The sequence below is a fragment of the Agelaius phoeniceus genome, chromosome 1 (assembly GCF_051311805.1).
Source record: "Agelaius phoeniceus isolate bAgePho1 chromosome 1, bAgePho1.hap1, whole genome shotgun sequence".
Classification (NCBI taxonomy): Eukaryota; Metazoa; Chordata; class Aves; order Passeriformes; family Icteridae; genus Agelaius; species Agelaius phoeniceus.
The window spans coordinates 142,814,735-142,838,870 of NC_135265.1; the positions used below are offsets into that span (position 1 = coordinate 142,814,735).

Here is a 24,136-nt window from a genome sequence, read left to right on the forward strand (position 1 = left end):
TCTGCTGCTCCTTATCCCCTTCTCCAAGACCCTCCTCATCATGGCTGGGTGTCACATTGCTCTGTGCACCTTCAGCACAGCAGCAGTTGACCCCAAGTGAGCCACCCTTTCCCAGGGGGTGCTCCTTCCTTTGCAAGGTTGGTGTCATTCTGCTGGATCCCTCTTGCTCCTTGCCCTCTGCAGGGTACAAGCACACCCAGCTCATTGCCTGAAGGGTTTGAGCAAAATCTGTCTGGCTGCATGTGTTGAAATTTGTTCAGTTTATCCCTAAAACAAATTTGCCTGTGTGGGGCTATTGTCAGAGACAGTAATGCTTGGTGTAGCTTGTTGCTCCTGAGCCACCAATTGTGGAACATGTAGCTTGTTGCTCAAAATTGCTATTTTTACCATAGTGTTAGCAGAGAGTTTTGAAGTATATTGACTGGTGAAGACAGCAATATTTAACACCCTTTTTATTTTACCTTCAAAGCAATTTACATCTAATAGTCCTCCTGACTCCCATATTAGCAGGGACATAGTGTGTAAACTCTTTGGGACAAGGAGTGGGGCTTGTTTGAGTTTGTAGCAGTGACATTGTGATTGGAGAAAAACTGTTGATCTGGGTAAACCTTCTTGCCATAGAAATCCTGCCTAGGAATCATACAGAGAAATGACTTTACATGAATAACTCAAAAATGCTGGAGAAGGTATTAGGATTGAGATAATTCAGTGCAGTCAAACTGTATCTTGTATTTCTCTAATTTATGTAAAGCAGTTTTATCTGTTTGGGGGGTGTGTGTGTTCTTTTCTTGTTTAAAGTTCCAGAAATCTACATGGGAGATCTTAAAATTGGATGAGTATTGTGTGAAGGCATTTCTGAGTTAAGCTGTAACCTGAAGCATAAGAAAAAGGTTTTCTTAACTTGCTGTAGTAAATTATATTTCTAGTAAATTATATTTGAACCAGTGTTGCATGCCATTAAATATATGGTGAATCCCATCTGACAGATGTGCCAAAAAGGAGTCTGAGATAATGTGACCAAAATGTCATGCAGTAACCACAGTCACATAAGAGAGTAATTTCCTGGAATATAATCCTCAGGGATTGTAAAATTAAATTTAAAAATGTATCCCTATTTCTATCTTGCCCCTTGTAAAGTAAAACCAGTGGAAATTGTTAACTCCTTGGTGGTTCTTACAGCAGCTTGTGAATATTAAACTTCTTGTTGGGTCTCTTTTTCCTACTCCAGTTTCACATGCCAAGGAGAAAGTGAATCCCTGCACCATCCATGGCAGCACACACTTGTAGTGCACGTGATGGAGGTTCCCCATAGAGATGTGGATGTTTTCTGCTTTGTTCTTCAGGTCTAACTGATGTTTTCAAGTCTTCAAGTTTCCTGAAACAGTGACCATTTTGGGTTCTACCACTGCTGCCTATCAATGGGCAGAAAAAGAGTCTGGGCTTGTTTTGGGTTTATTTAGGTTATGTTCAACTAGAAGGCACTGCCTGTAGTTAAGGATGTAAGGAACTGGTGCTGGCACTAATGGTGATGTTCTCCAGGGATCTTTTACACCTTTAGAGATGTATGGTCTAATTATGGCAGAGTATCCTAAAGCTGTGGTAATTAAACTGAAGAGATTGCTGAGGTTGTAGGGTATGGTTTTCTGAGTTAACTTCCAAACCTGTCTCTAATCTGTGTTTTAAACATTGACTTCAGCTTCCAACTAATCTTCCTTAGCTTGCTCTGTGTTAGTCAAGCAGCTAACTGGGAACTCTGGCAGGCTCCAGTTAGTTTGCATAGTTCTTATTGAATTAGATTGGAAAAGCACTGTGGAATTTGAAAAAAAAAGCAGAATGTGGAATCGTGATCTTTCCTTTTTATGTAGACTTTTTGAAGGAGGAAGACTGTGATCTCTTTGTCTATGTGAATCATCAGATGACTAACAAAAATACAGGAAAAATGTATTTTATCATTGCTGCCTTGTCCAGGATTCTGAGCTGAGATGGGCAGGCCTGGAGGTTGGGCTAAGAACTGGGCAGGAGTGAGGGTCATGGCAGTTCCTGTGCATTTGGCAGGGGAGAAGAGCCTGGAGTCCTGTCCAGGGCCCTGCTGGTAAAGGGGAGCTGCCCCTGCCCAGTGGGATTCCAGAGCAGCAGGGCTGCCCTTTGGCCATTTGAGCTGAATCCAGAAGGACTGCAGGAGGCTGAGAGAAAAGCTGTTTCTCCTTCATTCTCCTCTTCCCTTCCTCTCCAAGTTCTCACAGCCCTTTGTCGCTGATGATTTCTTTCTTTCTCCCTTCTAAGCAACCCCAAAATCAGTAGAAGTGCAGCCCAACATCTGCTGTTTTCATCATCTGCTTACAAATTTGCCCTTCCCCTCAGGAAAACCCATCAAAATACCCATGTGCACACACACACATGCACACACACAACAAACTTACAGTCCCACCAGGATAAATGCTGTATTAAAATCACATATGTAACATCATCAAGCTCTGGTTTAAGCAGGGCAGATGGAAAATGCCCTGCTGACCTAATGCCCATTAAAAATAATATCTGTACCTAGTGTCAATGGGCTGCTTTCTTCTTTCACTTTCCTTTCCTTTTCTTATCATTACTGTGCTTTCTCTTCAGAAGAAGTTCAGTGCTGCATTAAAGGGATTACAGGTTCTTTTCATCTTACCTCTTTTTTCCCCCAATTTTACTTCTTCCCAGCAAGCCTCAGGGGTTTTTTGGTTTGGGGTTTTTTTTTGGGGTTTTTTTTTCCTTTTTTTTTCTTTTAAAGCAATTGATTTATTGCTCTTCTACCTGCTGGGAAAGATTGACCTGCTACTGAGCATCTTCAGACAGCCCTTCTTACAAGTCACTTGGGACTGAAAGCAAGCAGAGGGACAGGTTGAAAAGTGTTTCTTTCCTGATGCTATTTACACTCTAAGCAAACAGTGATGGCATGTGCTGGTTTTATATAGCTGGATACACATTGTGTGAGTGTGTACCTGCATCTTGAAATGGGGCTGTCCAAGGAGAAAAGACTTTTTTTTTCCTCCACCAACACTCTTGATTTCTCCAAATCTGAATTAAATCTAAATTAAAGTGAATCCCTAAATTAAAGAGTGCACTTTTTGTCTTCACTCTTTCTCTCATACTGTGCTTTTGGTGAATTTTTGCTGTGCAGTTTTGTTTTCACAAGTTTCAGGCTATGCTTTGTTTCCTGTGAAACATGAAGTGTGGATTCCATCTGGGAACATTTCAGTGGGTCATATAACTTGTGGTTCTCTTGCTTTGCTGCCCTGTCTCTGTGTGCATGTCTGTGGCAGGGGACATGAGAAGGGCAGCAGTGCTCAGCCACCATACACGTAGTGAACGAGGAACGATGCCCTTCACCTCGCTTCTGTTCAGTGCAAACCTGATGGACCATGGAGGCTCTTTCATTGTTCAGCATCTAAAGCCTGAAAAGATATTTCAGGGCAGTCTGGACAGGATTGCCTTTTTTTTTCCCTCCAGTTCCTGCCAACTTGATACCAGCACTAAATTGTTTTGCCTTCAAAGGAACAAACCTGATGTCCAGGATGGTTGTTCTTCATCCTTTCTAAAGGATGAATCAGCCAGCACTGAATTTCCTCAGACCCATCTTCTGCTTTCATGTGTTGGTCTGAAAACACTGACCTCAGGAGCTGGGCTGATTTATTCCACAAAAGCAGGAAAATCTGTCTATTCTTGTTTGAATTCAGTTTTAAAAGAATAAGACCTAGAATTAAAAGCAAATGATGAGAAAAAAAACAGGCCCTTTTAAAATTTGCTTTCTTATACCTAATATTAAGGCTATTTTCTCACTTGCTCATGCAAGAGCTAAGGCCAAGTTGCATGGACATTGCCCTTGAAGTCTGTTAGTCAGTGTCACCTTTCATCATTAGGGGACAGCCAGAGATGCCATGGTTGAACCTTGGCGAGTGACAAAAGAGACCAATAAAGATTTACACACTGGCCCTGCTCTGAAGATGAATCAAATGTGGGGTTGACCCATCCTGTCTCATTTCTCCTGTCTCTTCTTGGCTGGGGGTGGTTTGGATGGAATTAACTGATGTGAACTGGCAGGATTGGGAGAGGAGGGGTTCCAGAGCTGATTTCAGCAGCCGGATCCAATTTCTCAGCAGTTTTGTGTACAACTGGGCTGTGTTTCATCATATTCACTTTATTAAAATAAGTGTTACAAGAGGACTGCTCAGGGACAGAGTGAGGATTTTCCATTGCAGGCTCTGCAGTCTGTTCCTGCTTCCTGGCTCTCTTTCCTCCTCTTGCAGTACCACACATGGGATAATTTTGCTTTAGAAATTATATTTTTTTTCAAAAAGGCAGAGGCCCATGAGCTGCATGAGCAGGGTGGGATTTTAAGGATTTCTTGTTTGTTCCCTTTCTCTCCCCTCTGATTTTATCCTTTAATTTAGTGCTGTGAGTCCACAGGACATACCAGGGAAACAGAATGAACTGGATCACATACAGCCCAATTCCCCTCCAAGCCCAAAGCAGCCCTGCTCTGCAGGGACTCCCTCTCTGGAGCATTTCTGGAGACCACACAAGCCAGGAACTGTGTGAACAGTTTGTTTGGTTTCTTCTGCCTAAGCTTCCTTCACTCTGTGAACGTTTTGGTGAGGGTAGAGAAGACAAAAGGTATTGGAGGAGAAGCAGATCACTTCCACAAGGCAAAGAAATCATGAAGAGAAAAGGAACTTTGGGGAGAAAACACAAAAGTAATTCAGTAATTTTTTTTCCTTGGACTCTTCTTTCAGGTGAGAAGCCTGCAGTAAGTCTTGACCTAGTTCCCTGAATATCACAGAAGTGTTGAGGTAGGAATTGCTTCAGGAAATGTTCATGGGTGAGTGTTTCCCTGCCAGAAGGCAGCTGATCTGCTGGAAATGAGCTCTCCACATAAGTGTCTGTTTTGTCAATGCTTTTGTTGGGAAAAATGTCTAAAATCCACAGTAGATATGAGAGGTCATGGCTGATGAATGATCATCTGAGATCTGGTTTCAAGTCTGTGCCATCTCCAGCCTTACTGATGGCACTATTGTTTGTCCCCATCCCTGCTTCTTATTTGGATTTTGGGGTCAGGTCACTTCAAATAATAGCATCAGCTATTGCTGTGGAACATGGCTTTTCCTAAACTTCAGAAACTTCTGTGTAAATAAATCTTCACATAAAGCTTCAGGAGAAATAACCCAGGACCACTCCAGTGTGGGCTGTCCCAGTGCTTGAGGCATCCTTGCAGGTGAAGAGGCAGGGAGGGAGTGCCTGTGAGAGGAGGTCCAGGGGAGGAAGTCTGGGGAGCTTGTGGCTCGGTTTTGGGTTGCCTGTAGTGACACAAGGGGTTTGGCTACATGGCTAATTTCAGACTGGCCAAGGACAAGATCCTAGCTCCCACATGTGTGGGGGTGCTGAATTGCTCAAGTTTTCATCAAAGAGCCTGGGCAGGTGCTGTGTTTAGAAGGAAAATGTGTAGTGGCAGAGACAAGCTTGGGAGCCTTGCTGTTTTCCAGTTGGTCCCAGCAAAACATCAGGGAGCTTGTGGGTGCTCCTGGCTCCACACTGGCCAGGCTGCCCAGGGCAGTGGCAGGTCTGTCTGTCTGTCCTCCAGAAGGAGGTGCCCTCAGCGACCATCCTGCTGTTGCATGTGGAGACCATCTGAGAGCTTGGCCTAGTTGCCTTAATTCCACTCCCTTCTGTGTGGAGAATGATTTGGGAACTACCAAGGTAATATTTCATGCTGTTTAGGAAACAAAATAAATTGATTGGGCTTTACAAACCCAGCAAACCAAGCAACCTGCAAATGACCCAGCAGCTGGTTAGCAGCTGGGGCTAAGCCACGTTTCAGCAGTGAGGCTGTGGAAGTGCTGCCTTTCCCCAAAGTTTTGGTTCCCAGGGGTGGCAGGATTGCCAGGGTGGCAGCAACAGCCAGAGCTTTGCAGCAGCTCTTTCCCTGCCCTCCTTTTCTGTGCAGCAAAGTCTGTGGAGAAAAGGAGGCTTGGTGCTGGTGGGTTGCCATGGAAAGAGCTGCCACGTTGCACAGAGTTCGTACTGGAGTGTTTGGTGGCTGTTTCTTTTTGAGAGAAGAATTTTCACAAACATTATAAAACCAGGTGACCATCTAAATTAACACAAGCTGGTCACAGAATCAGTGTCTTTTGAAATTATATCATTAAGGGGGGGGGTTTATTTGTTTTTGTTCCTTCCCTTGGAAGGAGCACACATGTGTTTTGGCCAACAAATACTGAATAATAGTGTCACACTGGATTTTGGTGACTGGATGGTTGGAGCCTGTTTTGCAGCTCTGAGGAGAGAGCAGGAAGGAGGAGGGTTTGCTACAGATGGTGGGGGTGAGCATAAGCCCTGGGCACGCTGCTGCAGGCCTGGTCCTGACATCCCAGGAACAGGAGGAAAAGAAACCGAGTTTTAAAAAATTCTTTTAAAAAAGTTTAAACAAATACTCTTCAGTGAGAAACTGTTTTATGGAGCAGTTCTCCTCCTTTGCTGCATTTCTCAAGTATTGCTCAAGCATCATTGTTACAGTTTCTTCATCTGGAGGAGTATGAAGTGGCCCTCGGGGAAATCCAAGCTCCAGGGAGACAGAGAGGCGATGCCAGAGCTGGGAACAGTGAGCACTCTGGGATTGAAACCTGTGGGAGGAGATGGGAGGAGCCAAGTGCTTGGTCAAACTTAGGTGTTCTGATGGCAAATGCTGGTTAGAAATAAATGAATGGGAGATTTAGCCAGTTCTTCTCTTGTTGTTTTCCTTGGCATTTTATTCCTCAATATAGTAATAATTTCTCCATGTGAAACATGCTTCCTTTTGGGTTTGGGATTATAAGGGGTGTTTTGTGCCACAGTATCTAGGCTATGGATAGTCCAGGTCAAGCTCAGTTATGAAAGTAGGAACTGGTTTGATCAGTATCCCTTGATGCTTCAGATGAAAAGAAGAAGAATCTAAACATGTCCTGCTTTGTATCGTGTGCTGTGTAAAAAGTCTCCAAAGGCTTGGATTGTGCTAATCTCACTGTATTTACAACTGTGTCGATTCCCACTATTTATTAATACATATCAGGTCTTACTTCCAAAGATTCTTTTTGCTCTCTTTTGCTGTATAGTTCCAGAAGAATCCCTGGTTCTTTTGAATTGGGATATTAAATAGTTAGTGAATGATTCAGTAATCATTTCTTCTTTGTATTTCTGGAGTGAAATGAAAATGCAGAGACATTTACATCCTGCTAAATCCCACTTTTTTCCAGCAGCATAGTGTTGGGGTGTGCTCATCCTCTGTGCTCATCCTACATCCCATGTTGGCATCTTTTCCCAGAGCTCCAAGGTGCTGGCAGCTCCTGTCCTGGCCTAGGGACCCTCATTTCAAGCGCCAGTTGAGGGAGAGGTGGGACAGGCTGAATTTAGAGCTGCTACATTGAAAAAATAAAAGTTGTATATACGTGCACACACAGGCTGGCAGATCAAACACAAACAGAGGAATGTTGCACAATGGAATCACATACTGTTAGGTGAAATGAGATCAGTCTGCCAAGTTTCTGGCCTCTTGAAGACAAGAATATACCTGGGAATTGGAGACCCTTATATTCAGGTGGTCTTGTAGTATCTAGGTGGAAAAAGTTGTGTAGAGAGACTGAGGGCAGAGCTCTGGCACTCACTCAGACTCATCCTTGCAGCAGGTCTGGGTAGAATTCACCAAAACTAAAGGCTCCCAAAAGCAGCCACTGCTCCCCACTGGCCTGCAGCACTGGATAGGGGAAGAAGGATCCCATGCTGGGGAGGGGGACAGGTTTGGGTCTGTGGGGTGCAGTCTCTGGGGGGGTGTTTCCAGCCCAGGCAGGGAAGCCCAGCTCTGTGTGACAAGGGGCAAGGATTGCATTGTGCACTCAACTTCTGGCACGGACAAAGGTCCTTTGTGGCCCTGCCAAATCCTGCCGGAGCAGAGCTGTTACTGTGCTCAGAGGGCAGTGGCTCTGCCCTGTGACAAACTGCAGCAGCCAGGGTGTGCAGGGAGGAAGAGGAAGCTCGTTTGGCCCCGTGATCTCCGGGGAAAATGGCGTTTGTGTGCCTGCCTGCCTGCCTGCCAGGTGCCTGCAGGGACACTGAAATGTTCATAGCCACCCGAAACCTCAGCGTCCTGTGGGGCCAGACAGGCCTTTTCCCCATAAGTAAGCACAGTTTTGAAAGGCTTTCTGACTCTGGGGGTTTTGTTGGCTTTTGGGGGGGTTTGATTAAAAGTTATATTTATAATCAGGGATTTTCCCAAGGAAAATAAATATTTGATTGGGAGCGTATTTGGACGACTGAAGAAATTAGAATAGTGTCACTTGGTGAATAACTTAAACAGCTTTTGATTTCATGTTTCATAGGGTGTAGAATATCTGGAACATCAGTGCTGCTTCAACTGGTTTCTGGTTTCTGATGGCAGACAGGAGTTGGTGTCTTGGTCTTGTCTTAGATGCCTCAAATGGCCAGTAAGGAAGGTGTTATGTAATCTGCAGTGAAAGGAAAGCATGCAAATGTTTCAAAAGGATCTTGCTGGACTCCTAATTTATTGTCTCTCAGCCTCTTCTGTGGAGCATGTGGTAGGTTCTCTGTCACACAATTACACTAGGCTTACACTAAAACAAAGTGCTTTGTATGTGTATGAGGACTGGGTGCTTACTAAGAGAAGGAGAAATAATGAAATACACTTTGAAAACAAAGTGCTGAGATAAAACTTGAAGGTAATAAGGGGGAAATTATGTGTAGGGGTGATCTGAGTGGGAATTGCAAGGGATGAAGTACAGCAGATGTAGTAAAACAACTTCAACAAACACAAGCACAGCATGTGATTCAAATGAGAGAAAGCAGTGTAACTAAGCTTTTTTTAGATGGTCACTTTTTCAGCATTTGACCTCACAGCTGACTGAGGAACTGACCAAAGAATAATATGATTCGTGCTAGGAATGCTCAGCTTGTATCACCAACAAGCAGAAAAAAATGTGTGCTCTTGACTGCAAATGGTGTGGGTCAACCCATGCAGGGCCTCCAGAGAGAAGGGAACAAGTGTATTGATGGTGCCCACAGACTTTGTGTGAGATGGAATTGTCACAAGAAGATCTCTGTTACATGGGAACCCTCTCTAAAATACTTGTTTTTTCCAGAATTTTGGCAAAAAGTGTAAAGGGGAAGAGTTCTTGAACTTCATGATTCAAGCAGAGGAAGGACAGGAGGAGTTGGTGTGGTTTGCTAATGATCTGCTGTGCAGCAGCTGCAGAGGAAGGGAGCTTTTCTTTTGTGTAAGGACAGGGAGGTTTAGCAACCTTGGCTGAGAAGCTTCTCTCTTGTATATGTGCACCTGGCCCCATGAGTGATTTCTGAGAGAAAACAGAACAGTTCAGACCTTTTATCTTTAGACTTTTGCTTCCTCCCATGAGCCTCCTGATGAAAGTCGTGGTGGTTTTGTGACTTAGGTCCCAGCAAAAAAGCACCAAATCTAAGAGTACCTGCTGCTTTTGTAGGGGCTGTTAAATGTTTTCCACTTGTGAGGGTAAACTGAATTTACTGGAGATTGGAGCAGTAACCAAAAACCTTGTTGCAGTTTCCAGCCCTGCTGAAGACCTTGGGTAAGGCATGATTTTTGCACTCTGATATCCAGTTTGGGTGGCAGCAAGCTGTAAATTGACTTGGCCATTTAGCAAAGCCTCTGCCATGTTCTCTTCATGCCTTAATTGCCCATTTGAGCAATGGGAATAATAGCAGTGCCTTAACTCACAGTCCTGCTGTGAGGATAGGTATCTTAACAGCTGTAAAACCTCCAAATATTGGACCAGTGGGATCCTCTGATCACCATGGGTCATTAACTTATCTAACGCAGGCTCCTACATGAGGGGAAAGGACCTAAAAAAATACTTGTTTTACATGGTGGGTGGAAGTCATCTCACTGCTTTTAGATGCTCTAAATGTGGAATTTACTTTTATCACCAGGCCACTTTTAAAATAGCCTTTTCTTTAAGCAAGCAGAGCACAACAAAAGGTAATGTACACAACAAGATGAGAGTGAGTGAAAATTACTTACAGCAAGATATTTGCAGTGCCCCTCATTTGAACCAAATCTGCTCATCACCAGGAAGCTGAGGAGATCAGACTGATGCAAAGCACTGCCTATGGAATTCTCCCAAGCATCTCACTCCTCTTAACCAGCAGCAGCCAACTTTCCCATGTGCTGATTTTTGTCTCTGTCATGGCTAGGAGCTCAGGTTCTGGCTATAGTTGTGACAAAATTGAGTCAGGTTTGAGAAAGGAAATGTCTTCCTAGAAACATTGGGGTTCATCTGTACCACAGGAGTCTCCTAATAGAGCAGGTCACTGAACTGTGTGAGTTAGGCCAGCAGCTGACTCTGTGTGCTTAAAATTGGAGCTGCCCTGAAGTGCCTTGGACATCAGATTTGTTTGGTACCCCCTGGCTGAGTTTGGAGGTCACTGGGTGCTCAGGTCCTGTGAAAAGTCGTGTGGCAGTTTCCAGGAGTGGTCCTGTTTTGAAAGAAATGTGTCTAAACTCCTGTTAATGGAAGTGTTGAGGTGAAACATTTCCCTTTCATTGCTGTGCAAGTGCTCAGTGTGGTGGGCTTTAAGACACATCTTTGTACCCCAAACCCAGCTTTGGGGCTTCTTCCTTCAATAGCATCTGGTACTGTAGCTCAAGAGTTTCCATTCAGGAAATTTTTTTTTTGGTTTTTACAGTTTATAAGCCAGACTTGATGTTTTAAAAGGCAAAATTACCATGTACTGAAATTTTTCCCAGTAGTGCAGAGGTTCAGACTGTGTAAGCAGTGTCATTGAAGACAACTTCAAGCAGTAGCTGTTGAGTTCACCCATGTGTAGGCAAGTGGGTGGGGAAATGGAACAGGAGAGAACAGCAGTGCTTGTGGGCCACAGGTAAAACCATCCTGTGGCAGGAGACATTATGCTGCTCTGCTTGTAGTGTGTTATCCTCCAATCTGTAGGTCTCACTGGGGAATGTGAAGATACAGAGAGAAGCCACTGGGAGGGAGGAAAGAGGTGCAGTGATTAATCAGCTGCACAAATCACAAACCACCTGCCTTTTCTAATACAGGGTGAGTGAGTCAAACAGGGAGCTGTGCAGCTATAGACACACAGGTTACTAATGTTTTCTGTTAATTACTGAGCTCCTTCCTCTGTCCTGGGAGTTCCATAGACTATTTCAGTGCTGCAGTTGTGGTGAATGAGGCTGATGGAAAGGCTGCTTCCCACATTGCACAAACAGAGTTGGCCCAAACCTCCCACAGGTGTGTGTGCTGCTCGTCTCGCTGAGACGCGACATGCTGGTGGCAGAAGTTTCTTCTCTTTTACCCTCAAATCTAAACATTTCTTAGGAGTGGTCACCAAAACAGCCTTGTGGCCTTTTAGCCTTCTCTCCTTCCCTCCATCAGGTCCTCTGGGGGCTTTTTCCCATTTTCTGCTGTGGTGTGTGCCATGTACTTGTCAGAGCCAAGGCATGCAGGCCTCTAGGGGCTACTTCTTGAGAAGTGAGAGCTCTTGGGGGTTTTTTGAGACATTTAGAGCTCATTTCTACCTTGCAGCCTTGCAAGAGGGCTGTTTATATGATTTTTATTTTGTTTTCCCCATTGCAATTCACCTGCAAAAGTGTTTGAGTGCCTTGATAATTTTATTTTGGAAGTAGTGGACACTCAACTGACTAAAGGCAGGGTGCTGTGGTTCCCAGAGCAGAAGAATTTGAGAAGGGAGCCAAGTAGTGTAAGAAGTATTAAAGCAGGAAAACTTCTACACTGTTGATTAAGTTTTGTAAGCAAAGTAAAAAAATTGAATGTCTTGATTCTGTCACAGCTCATGTTCTTTCTGCTTTGGAAGAATTTAACTTAGAATGTCTCTATAGTAACAATAAAATCTGAGGAGAAAAAATACATGATAATATATAAAATATATAGTTACACTGGAAATGTGTACAGCTGTTCCTTGTCTAGGTGGCAGTGTTATGGAAGGACAGATGACATGAAGGAGAAAGTGGACCAGATGTTGCTGTTTAGATATTTGATCTAAACTAATAAGAAATTATTACTAAAAACTGTTCTAAGCAAAGAATACTTATTTTAACATATCCACCATTTCCTAGAAAAAATACTGCTCTTTCAAGTCCATCTGAAAAGAAGTTAAGCTGAATATTCTAACAGGATAAACTATTTTTTTCTGCATAAAAGACAGATACATCCAGATACATTAGCCCACTAAGCAGAAGAGATAATTTTTACTTTGTGTCTTAAGTCTGTGTCCTCCTACCACATCATGCTAGATGAAAACTCAATATGAAAAATTATTTATATCCAGTGACTTTAATTTAGTCCAATGATGAGAACTCAATGAGTTGCACAGACAAGTAATTAAACTTATTAGAATGAATGTTTTTATAGCTTTTTTGTTTCTCTTGTTAGAAGTCTGTTAGTCTTTATGTCTCTCTTCTGAACATGCAAGTACCCACCCTAGGAGTGAACACTGAACACACCACTGATTAAAGGAGAGAATTTTGACAGGGTACGTGATTGCTGTTTTGGTGCTTGCTGCCCCTGGAAGCCACCAGTGGAGGGTGTTGGACAGAGGATCAGCCCAGCCCCTCTGTGGGTGTTGAGAACATTTGCTGATGGACCTGGCTGTACCTGGCATGGGTTGTTTGTGCATCATCTTGCTTGGAAGAACTCAGTTTGTATTCCTCCTTCCCAAAGGAGAGAGCAAGGCCTCAGCAGGGCAGCCACCATCACCCTGTGGGTTTGGAGTGCACAGCCAGGTGCCACTGGGATTTGGGCTCCTTCTGTGTCCCTGAGCATCTGTGGCTCCAGAGCAGGGCAGCAGCCAGGTCAGGGGTCCAGCAGGACGTGGGAGCCTCTGGCAGGAGCTCACACTGCAAAGAACAAAAGCTTTGCCCAGTCAGGTGTCCTGCAGGTCTGGGTGCCTCTGGGTGCAGGAGCTCTCACCCTGCAAGGAAAAAAAGCTTTGCCCAGACTGCACCAACTTCACAAACCAGTGGGAGCTGCAGTGACCACACTTACCCACATGTCCCTTTTTGTGAGCAAGCTGTGGGTTGCCAGCCCTTTTTCTGGAGGAGAAGGCAGTGCCTGGGAAGCAAGGAAACATGGATTTTGTCCCTACCTTGGCACTTCAGTGTTCTTCTCCCTCCTGCTCTGGTGTGTGCCCTCCTGGAGAAGGACCATCTCCTGCCTTCACCAAGATTATGACCATGTCTTGGGTGGAATAAGTGACTGTTGCTACAATATAAGTATTTTTTCAGGGCATGAACCAGTTTGTAAAGTGCAGTTTCTAATCATGAGTAGATTTTTTTTCAGAAAACAAAAAAGTAGTCAGGCCTAATCTAGTTTTTAGCAACTGAATTAAGCCTGCATTTAAAAAAAGGCAAAAAAAGTACAAGCCAGTGATTGCAGATTGGTACTTATAATAGAAAATTCACAGCATGCAATATTCAACTTCCCCTTTTCTGGGGAGGGGTTGGCCTCTGGTCTTCATACCACCATTTTCCCCACATCTTTGGCTTAACAGCAGCTTGAATGAGAACATTTTAGTTCAAAAGAACAGCCTGTTAGCAGTGTACTCTGAAATAAGCCTATTGCCTGGTGCTGCCACACAACCTATTCTGGTGAAGCCTACAAAGGGGTTTTTTTTCCCCAAAATACCTGTGTTTTTCAGAGTAAGTTTTTCTATCTCTACGCAGTGGTCACATCAGAGCTGAGCTGTTAATGTTAAGAGGCAGCTTTTGTGTGATTAACTTCATCATGCAGTTCACTGGGATCTTCTGCAGCTGTTGGTGCCTTTTAAAAACCCTTTCATTCCACCCTCACCCCAACAAAACTTGATTTTTGTTTTATCTTTGTGTTTTTACAGAGTCTTTCAGTGACTGTGATGTAGGGGGGTGCAGGGCAGAGGTGGGATGTGCACTGGGTTTGCTCTGCCCCCATTCATGTGCTGACATCCAGTTTCACAGGACTTGTTGCTGGGGAAGTCAGGAGTTCCAGAGGCACTTGGGTTTGCTGATCACCTTTGGAAGGTGTGGGTCTCTGATCCTTTAAAGAAACAAAAATTATCAATTGTTGCTTTCCTATAGAAAAATATTCGTGGTCACAGCATCCCACAGATATCCATGTGGGATTTTTATTATAATTAGAGATGTCTACCCCAACATATGCAAACTTTCAATTTTATTTTTTCATGTCTGCAAAAATTATTACTATAACAGTCTGTATACCTCCCCTTTAATGGGGATTTATTCAGCTTACAAAAAACTGTAGAGGTATTGGAGCTCTATGCTGGTTTGGCTTAAATGCTGTTTTAAAAGCTCTGCCCTAATTCACAAAACCTGCCTTTCTTTCTGTGTGGGTTTGTTGGGTTTCTTTGTGAATCATTACAGTCACAATCATGCAGGAATTATTTGCCCTGGTTTGCTTCCACTTATTCTTCTGTATGTAATTAAGCAATGTTCTTAAGTGTTTTATCACAGAGGAGAGCAACAGCATGTTTTTTGCTGTGCTTGCTGATGTGCTTTTTGATATTACTGTAGCAGCTGCATGCTGAAAGCAGTTGTAAGGAAGGAGGAACATCACCCTAGGCATGTTTCTTTTTTTGCACTGTGAAATGTGAATCTCCCCTCTCATCCTTGTGCTTGTAGGAGAAAAACGTTACCACAGCTTTAATGAACATGACTTCAGCATCTCTGGGGGGGAGCAGGATGACAGCTCTGCCCTGTGCTGCTTCTGTTTGCATTGCTGCAGCCTTCCTGGACAAAGAGCAGCTGGTCAAGGCAGGTTTATGATGCTGTCAGGTAATATCAGTTAGTTTCTGATAGCAGAGTTTCTGCTCTGCTCTGAACTTGAGCATGACTTGTGGGCAGCCACACAGTGTTAAAATCTGAGACACAGAGGGACACAGCATTTGTGTTAAAATCTGAGACACAGAGGGACACAGCATTTGCATCCAGGGACCCCCAGGCTTGTGAGAGGAGATGGCTGAAGGTATCCAGGAATGAGCAGAGTCACTGGGGTCCCTCATGGTGTGGTTGGTCACACATCCTGGAAGGTGTGGCAAATTCTTCAGCTCAGGACAAGGGAAAAGGTGGTGTCTGTGCCTTAAAAGCAACCTGCAGTGTTTGCAAGGTGGAGATCAGCAGGTGGACACTGCCTGCTGTCCAGGGCACAGCTTGGCACCTCTGTTGAGCTTTGCTGAGATCCACTTGCTGTGAAATGGAGTGGGATGGTATTCCAGAAGCCAGGGACTGAGCAGTTTGTGCCCAACAAGTCCTTGCTGGTGAGCTCTGTGCTCCTCCTCTGTTACTGCTGCTGTGTCCTCAAGCTGGGGAAGGGGCGTGGGAAAGCTCCAAGGAGGAGTTTTTACCTTTGTGATATTAAATGTCATCTTCAGACAAGGGGGGTGTGGGTGTTAAATTACAAGGGTGTAATTTGCTATTGCTTGTCCTGTGCAGCTGAGAGGATGCTGATTGTGGAGACTGAGCTCCTAAGCAGTAAAATAAAATGTTTCCACCCTCTTTAAACATCAGCCAGCCCTTGCAAATGAACACTGCTAGATATTTGTGGGTTTATTTGCAGTTATCCTCATGCTGGTGGTTTCCCCACTGTTCATTTTCAAATGAAGCCAGGTGCTGGGAACTCTCTGCCAGCACAGGGCAGAGCAAACAATGCAGTAAGATGAAAAAATAAAGAAATATTTGATTGGCAAATGACACAAGTGTCCCTAAAGTGTTTGGGTTTTTTTCTGTTTGTTCTTAAAAGTGAGGTTTATCTGTGAAAAGTAAAGATACATTTGCATTGCCTGGGAGGTTCAAGCTCTTTCTTTACTCCAGCCCTTGGCTGAAGGCAAGGTGCAGCACAAAGCAGTGATAGTTCTGATGCACTTTTTCCTTTCTGCTAAAATTAAAGTTTTCCATGCTTTTGAATTAGACATACCTTCAAGTTTGGTTATCTTTAGACAGCCTTTTCCAGATTCATTCATGTTTTGTGGCATGAGGGAGAGATGCTGCTTGTTTTCACTATCTCTCCCCTGCCCTACCACTTCCCCAGCTCACAGGGTTTTAAATGATGCTTTGTGAAACTGAGCTGTGTCCAGGTGCCATGGAAAATTCCTGCTCTGCCACCACCTTGGAGGGGCCTGTGGGAACAGCAGTGCAGAAAAGGAGTTCAGTTTCTACCCAAATATTTGCCTTTTGTTCTGGTGGAGGTAGGGTGTAAAATTTAGCTATGTGCACGAGGTAAAGATGCAAGAGAGGGAAAAGATTTAAATATTTAGCAAGAGAAACCTTTTGGATTTGTTTTTGTCATCCCTTAGCTTGCAGTGTACAGTTCCCTTATGCTGATGGAAGGTGGCATTGCTACACAGGCAAGCATTTTCCAGTGCCAGCCAGGCCTAAAAACCCTGTTTGTTTTTCCTGTGTGATTCTCTGCAGTTTCCCCAGTCTGGGGCCAGGATAGGAAATCTGGCATTTCCTCAGTCAAGCACAGAGTTGCCATTAAGATCCCACTTCATTCTCCTGTCAGATGCTCTGTAGCTGTTTTAACAGGAGTTCCATTGAGCAGAGGATACTGGTTGGATTATTTCATTATTTAAACAAATTTCAGAAATTAAAAGAAGACAGGTTAGGCCCTCACTCATAAGTGCTGTGACACACTTGTGGAGAGATAAATTTAAAAGAAGGCATTGCTTCTGACTTGTGTGCTCCTGTCCTGGATGGCTTTGCTGATGCAGAGCAGATTGAAAGTTTTTGTTCCTGCACACATGTTCTCTGTGGTTTGGTTTAAACCTCATTCACAATGACAGATTCTGCTTGCAGCCAAGCACTTCTGTTTTTCACCTGGTTGCCTTTTGCTGCTTTGTGCATTTGTTCATTTAAAAAGGAAATTCAAAAAATGAGATTTTCTTTTCTTTCAACCCCCTGCAGTATGGGTAGACAAGAGATGTGGCAGGTGAGCTGGAGGGATGAGAGCTCTGTTCCCTCCCCATGCCCAGTGAGGACACAGTGAGCTCTCAAGGCAGCTGCTGACATCACCCTGCACCTCACTCCTGTGGGCACTCCACAGTGGCAGCAGCCCAGAAATAGAGATTATTTGTCCACAGTCCTGTCCATAACAAAATATAAGGAGAACAGGGCCAGCTTTGGGGATGGAGGTTGACCTGGCCATGGTGCAGCCCTGCACTGAATATCAGATGTGGGTTTGGCCCTGGAAGGAATGCATTCGTGTGGACAGGGCTCAGGTGGAGAGGTGCAGCTCAGGTTGCCATCAGGATGGGCCAGTGGCTAAGTCTTGCATTGGAGGAGCTGAAGTGGCTCTCTTTATCAGTTTTGTCAGGAGCAACACTGCATATTTAAAGCTGTCTGCTGGGCCTGTGATTTTCTGGCAAGTGGCTCATGTTGGAAACCTCTGAGATGCTCTTGATGCTTTCTCTAATGTTCTGGGATGAGCTGTGGCAGTCCCTGCAAATGTACATGATGCACCTCCCAAAAGCTGGATGTGTTTTGGGGTGTGGGGGTCGAATCCTCTTTTGGAGCTTTCTCTTGCTTTATCCCAAATGACATCCTGACTGAGGTCCTGCAGGGGCTACTGCTTGGAGATCCCAATGAACTCTCCTTGCTCATGAAAGTGTTGAGCTTCTCCTCCTCCCCATCATTCAGGGTGTGGGTCAAAGGGACAAAGACAGTCTGTAGTTAGTTATGAGTGCCCAAGACTACACATCATAGACTAAAAGTAATTTGTTTCTTTTATTGACCTCTAAAAAGAAGCCTTTGACTTGTGCTTGATTTCTGTGGTGCAGCATGATTCTCATGTGGCAGAAAAAACTACTCAAAGTGTAGGGTTAGAAAGCCAGCAATTAGACATGCAGAAAACCACTCTGTGGAGAGGAGGAAGGAAGAGAAGAAACAGTCTGTACAATTTTCTGGGAAAACAGTAGCAGACAGAATTTTTCATCTTTCCACACACTTAGCTATGTTTTGAAGGGACCTTGGCCCTTCCTCTGTATCAGAGCATCCTTGTTTGAGGCTGGTCCTCATGAGAGTTGGGAGCTTGGTGCAGCAGAGAGCTTGCTGAGCTTCCAGAGACTGGGGAATTCAAAACATTTAGTCTGACTTTTAAGAAACCTTTGATTGATTCCAAGCTGTAACCTAGATGTTTCTCCTTCTCCACTCTTTCTCTTCCATCACATTCCTTTATGTTCCTAGCTTTTTCTTCCTGTGGAGATGGGGGGAAGTTCAGTGAAATATAAATAAGCCTTGCTCTGTCTTTGATGTCCTTTGAATTTTCTTCCTTTTGCTGATGTTGCCACATGAATTTTGCACGAGGTCATACATAAAAACAGGAGCAGACCATTAGGTGCAGCTGTGGCCTGGGAGGGAGAGCAAGACTCAGAGGAGCATCTCAGGAGCCATGGCTCCATCTTCATTACCCTGGCCAGGACACTGCCTTGCACCTCCCTTCCCTCATCTAAGAAAGTCAGTATCACAAATATTGTGGGATCTACAGGGGAGAGTGAGATGACCTGATCACTTTGACCCTGTTCACAGCACCAGCTGGGCTTACAGAGCCCATTCTGCCCCTATCTTTTGCCCTGTTTCAACCAAATTTGGTATAAGGGAAGAAGCCTCAAAGCAAATTAATTTTCTGTAAGCACAGTTGAAAATGGGTGATCAGGAAGACAGGCAAAGACACAACTGGGACAGTTGTGTGTTTGTCTCTAGCTTGGGATCCCACCTGCAGTGGGACACAGCAAGTCACAGATCACAGCCAAAATATCTGTGGAAGGACAATTGTGAGGTGAAGTAGGAGGGGAATTTTGAAGGAATATGTGGAAATGATAGAGAATGAATAGAGAATGTTCAATGGTAAATCTGCACAAATGTACAGAAAACCAGGCATCATTGCTTTCACTGTTCTTGTTTGTTTATCATTAAAAGGCAGAAGGAAAAAAAAGGAAACAGAAAAGGAAATGTTGGCTCAGAGGCGAATGATTTGAGGAATGGTGGTGACAATGTTGGTGGTCCTAGGTTAGAGGGAATAGCACTGGGTCACCCTGACCAAGGCAGAGCCATGCCTGTTTCACAGAGTTCAGCTGCTGTGCTCTGTTTCCCAGGGAAGCACCTGGAGCTCAAATGCACCCTTGAAGGTCAGCCAGCTGCTCTGGTGCTTCACCAAGGCTGCAGGAGTGTGCCTGGGCTGTGGCAGGGCTGGGAGGTGCAGGGGTGGCAGTGGCTGTGAACACAAAGCACTGGGCAGGTATGCAGAGGCAGCTGCACCATAGTAAATATGCATGGGATCTTCTCCAGGGTGTGTTTGGTGTTTCACAGCCTGAGTGTCACCAGAGCCTTACCCAAAGGCGCTGCGTGGTGAATCCGCACACGGAGCGTTCCATGGATGGGGAATTGCTTCCTGCTGGGTTTTGTGTGAGAGCTGGGAGCTGCCATCCCTGCTCTTATCCCCAGCTGGAGTGTATGGTTTGAGTTTCCATGTGTACAGGAATGGGATGCTCTGTGACAGGCAGAGCAGCAGCACTGGAGACCTGCAGGGTGTTCCTGAGCTGCAAACACGAGCGAGGAGCTGCAGCTGCTTTCACAGGTTCTCTCATGGAGCCAAGGCTCCAGAGAGAGGAGCAGATACAGGGACAGCACTCAGGTGGTTATAAAGTTTCTGCTGATGTTGGATGTGTCCAGACGTGACTGCAGTGATATTTTATTTTGTTAGATCTTCATGTCTCCAGTTCTGGATCATTTATCATTTACTATATTCACAATAAGCAAATGTGCATTTGATTAGACATGAGGTCATGGTTTGGCTTGGAAATTATCTTTAAAGATCATCCAGTCTGTCCCCCCTGCGAGGGGTAAGGGTATCTTCCATTGGATCTCTAGTTCAAATTCTCCATTTAGAACACTTCTGCAGAACTCAGTGCAGGCCTGACCCACTCTGCAGATCTCCCCTTTTCATCCTCCTCCAGTTTGTGAACACCAGTGTGCCTCCCACTCAATACCAAGAACTTCTTGATTGTTAAATCTGAGTTTTCCATCAAGACTGTAGAAGTATTATGAAACCAGAGATCATCTGACCAGGAAGAATAACAAATTTGAATCAGTGATAAATTTTAAAAAGCATCTTGTCAAATAGGGAAGTGACCTTTTTTATCTTTGCTTTTTTATTAATTAAGCTCTTCTGACAACTAAATTGCTCTTTTTCCCTCCATCCAGTCCCGATGAGTGTGTGTAGATCCTAAAAAAGCTAATGTAATTTTTCTTTGTGCTTGTTCTGACTGATGTTTGCCTCCTATCCTTCAGAAAATACATGTTACAGAATTCTGCATTTGGGAACTTTCAAAGGTGCTTGAGCATTAAAAATAAAGCTTTGAAATGTTTTGGTTTGGCTTTTTTTAATCCTCAGGGGGTGACATGCACAAGTTGGGACATTATCAGTGGGGTCACAGAAAGGGTCCCTGTTTAAAAGGAATCTGAGGGCTTCTGTGGCCTTTGGTAGCTGTTTCTGTCAATACTGAGTGAGAAAGTAGTGTTTTAAGGAAACTTCTCATCTGGAAAAGACTTGATAGGCCTCCACAAATCTGCTGGAGTTTCCTGCTGCAGTTTGTTTGAGCCCACCTTTTCTCAAAACACAGACCTTTGGAAGTGTTGATTTACATTAACTCTTCTTTCTGCCATTACTTTTACAACCAAGGCAGATCCTATAGCTTTATTTAGAAATCACCCATCATTAGTAACCATAATCATTTAGTAGTCATATTTACAAGGTAAGTGACAGTGGGAAGTAATTAAGTTTAATATAAATCACACTCAATTTCAAATCTGCAGGCTTCAAAATAGTAATTAATAGAATTGCAGCTTCTATAAAAAGATGCAGTATTTATAGTACTATCTTCTTCTTTTCCTAATTAAACACATTGAGTCTAGTGGAAATTAAAATTCTCTGTCTGTTCATCTTATTTATTCCAGTCATTTTCTTCTTGTGGTGCACTTCATTGCAAATTACCCATGACGTTTTTCTTTTTGGGGAGATTGTTGACTCTTAAAATGATGATGTGGAGGAAGAAGAGTTTGGCAATATCCAAAATATTGTGCCTTGCAAATGCACACACCTTGAGCTGTGGCTTTCTGCTAAATCTGTGTTTTATTGATCAGTGGCTAACAACGTGTGCTTTGTTTCACAGGTGTCATGCAGCTGATGGGTCTGCTGGCAAAGCTGAGGGTCACAGCCAGGGCAGAAAGTCTTTAAACGAAACAGAGGCAAATAATCAGGGAAGTTTGGAGCTGTTTGCAAGATCTACTGAGCTGGTTGCTCACCCTGTCAAAAGAAGCCACCATCTGGGACAGCAGCACACTGCCAGCAGCTGCCATGGCCAGCAAGAGAAAGTCCACAACTCCCTGTATGGTGCGAACCTCTGAAGTCGTGGAGCAGGAAGGTGCCGAGGGCGCAGAGACTCCTAAAGACAAGGGGCCTGGGGCATCACAGCAGGACTCCAAAAACACCTGGCCTCCAGAAAACTCAGTCAAAGACTGCGAGGTGGTGGAGGCGAAGCCCGCGGGTGAAAATCAGTCTAAGAAACCCCAGGGTGGTTATGAGTGTAAGTACTGCCCTTACTCGACACAAAACCTAAATGAATTTACAGAGCACGTTGACACTCAGCATCCAAATGTCATTCTCAACCCCCTCTATGTCTGTGCTGAATGCAACTTCACAACCAAAAAATACGATTCTTTATCTGACCACAACACAAAATACCACCCGGGAGAGACTAACTTTAAACTGAAGTTAATTAAACGCAATAATCAGACTGTCCTAGAGCAGTCTATCGAGGCTGCCACTAACGATGTCACTGTCACTAGCAGTGGGCTGGAGAACCCAGAGTGTGACGATTCACTTCATGGGGCAATGGGTGCAAATAAAGCACCAGTGATGAAGCTGGGAAAGCCTAAAGGGGAAGCCAAGAAGGGATCTAAAAAGCCAGAGGAGGGAGTTACAGAAAACCACGTGGATGGCGCTCTGCCCCGCATCATCACTGAAGCCACTGAAGCCATTGCCTGTATAAATGGAGACCTCCTCCATGATGTGTTAGCCCATGTAATGCCCTCTGTACAGCTGCCACCAAATATCAACCTTGTCCCCAAGGTCCCGGTCCCTCTGAACAGTACCAAATACAACTCTGCACTGGACACTAACGCAACCATGATCAACTCCTTTAATAAGTTTCCTTACCCAACGCAAGCAGAGCTGTCGTGGTTGACGGCAGCATCGAAACATCCCGAAGAACAAATCCGAATCTGGTTTGCTACGCAGCGCTTGAAGCATGGTATAAGTTGGTCTCCTGAAGAAGTGGAGGAAGCAAGGAAGAAGATGTTCAATGGTACTATCCAGGCAGTTCCCCAGACCATCACCGTCCTGCCAGCTCCTTTGGCAACTGCAAAAATGCCACAGCCCATCATCCAGACAGCTTTGCCTTGTCAGATCCTGGGCCAGACTGGCCTGGTTTTGACTCCTGTGTCAAATGGTTCAACTGTTTCCTGTTCACCAATTACCCTTGCTGTTGCCCCAAACCAGGGCCAAAAGAGGACAATACAGACCTTATCAAGTGCCCCAGAGGCCAAGCGTCCTCACGTAGTCCAGGTGCCTGAGATTCCTGCCAAGGTGACTGCTGTTCCTGTGACCCCAGCCAGTGAGAGGAAAAAGACCAAGGAGCAGATAGCAGAGCTGAAGGCCAGTTTCATGGCAAGCCAGTTTCCTGATGATGCAGAAGTCTACCGGCTTATAGAGGCAACTGGTCTTTCCAGGAGTGAGATCAAAAAGTGGTTCAGTGACCACAGGTACAGAAGTCAGAGGGGCATTGTGCAAATTCCTGGTGATGCTTTAGGGAAAGATCAAATAGCACCTTCAGCTGGTCGACATGGCCGGTCATTTCACCCATACACAGATCTTACTCCCCAGAGATTCAAAGAGAAAACTCAAGAGCAGCTTAGGGCCCTTGAGGAGAGTTTCCTAAAATGCTCCTTTCCTACCCAGGGAGAATTGGACAGGCTTCGAGTGGAGACTAAGCTGAGTAGGAGGGAGATAGACTCATGGTTCTCTGAACGGAGAAAGATAAGGGACAGCATGGAGCAAGCTGTCCTGGACTCGATGGGATCATACAGAAAAATTAAGGATCAAGGAACTCCCAATGGTGCAATAAGCCAGGCAGAACTTCTGACAGGCTCTCAGCTCCCTGGTGCTTTATCTGGGTCCTCCACCACACTGAAGAAAACACAAGAGCAAATTCATCTGTTGAAAAGCACATTTGCAAGGACCCAGTGGCCGTCACCCCAGGAGTATGACCAGCTGGCATCTCAGACTGGGCTCACGAGAACTGAAATAGTTCGCTGGTTCAAGGAAAACCGGTCTTCACTGAGAACTGGGTCACTTAAATGGATTGACCAGTACCAGCAGCAGTGTGCTGGTGATGGTCATAACAAGCAAAGCCAGAAAAAGACCTCAAAGCACATTGAGAGTCCAAAGAATGGTAATGAGGTGTCTCGGCAGCATTACCAGGAGCATAAAAAACTGAATGAAGAGAATGGGGGGAAACCAGTGGTGAGAGCAAAAAGAGACTGTGAGCCACTGAAGGACTCTTTGTTGGGGAATCAGGCAGAGGGGGTGGACAGGCTGGAGTGCAGCAACAGCCACGATGGCCACGGCAGTGAGGAGAACGAGGAGCCAGCAGAGGTGAACTGGGTGGAGGTGACGGTGGGCGAGGACGATGCTGCCTCGGACTGTACGGACAGCTGGAGCCAAACAGCCCCCACAGAGGGCCACACAGAGCTGCCAGACTTGGACTCTGAAAGTATATCTGGAGACAATTCCCACGTATAGACAGGTAATGCTGAGGGTGCCCTGGTTCTCTGAGCCTGCCTTTGGCAGGGTGTGCTTCCAGCATTCTGTAGCCCTTCAGTGTAAATCCCTGGAGCCCATCCCTGCCGGATGCTTTGTGCCTGCTGGATGCCTGAACAAAAGGGAACCCATTCTGTTTGTAAATTAAAGCCAACTGCATGATAGAGGAGGGGTTAGTGCCATTT

At 44.8% G+C, this 24,136-nt stretch overlaps 1 protein-coding gene across 7 annotated transcripts in view; it reads left to right on the plus strand.

Annotated features, from left to right (window-relative positions):
* ZHX2 (zinc fingers and homeoboxes 2) overlaps positions 1-24,136 on the plus strand; it is a 75,524-nt gene that overhangs the window by 45,165 nt on the left and 6,223 nt on the right. For 6 of the 7 annotated variants that reach the window (XM_077188607.1, XM_077188615.1, XM_077188624.1 and 3 more), the window contains exon 3: positions 21,244-23,937. In XM_077188607.1, coding sequence (XP_077044722.1) covers positions 21,429-23,933 — 2,505 coding nt within the window. In that variant the 5' untranslated portion in view covers positions 21,244-21,428 and the 3' untranslated portion in view covers positions 23,934-23,937. Of the gene's footprint in view, positions 1-4,766; positions 4,853-21,243; positions 23,938-24,136 lie in introns of all 7 variants that reach the window. The other variant, XM_077188621.1, reaches the window with a different exon arrangement.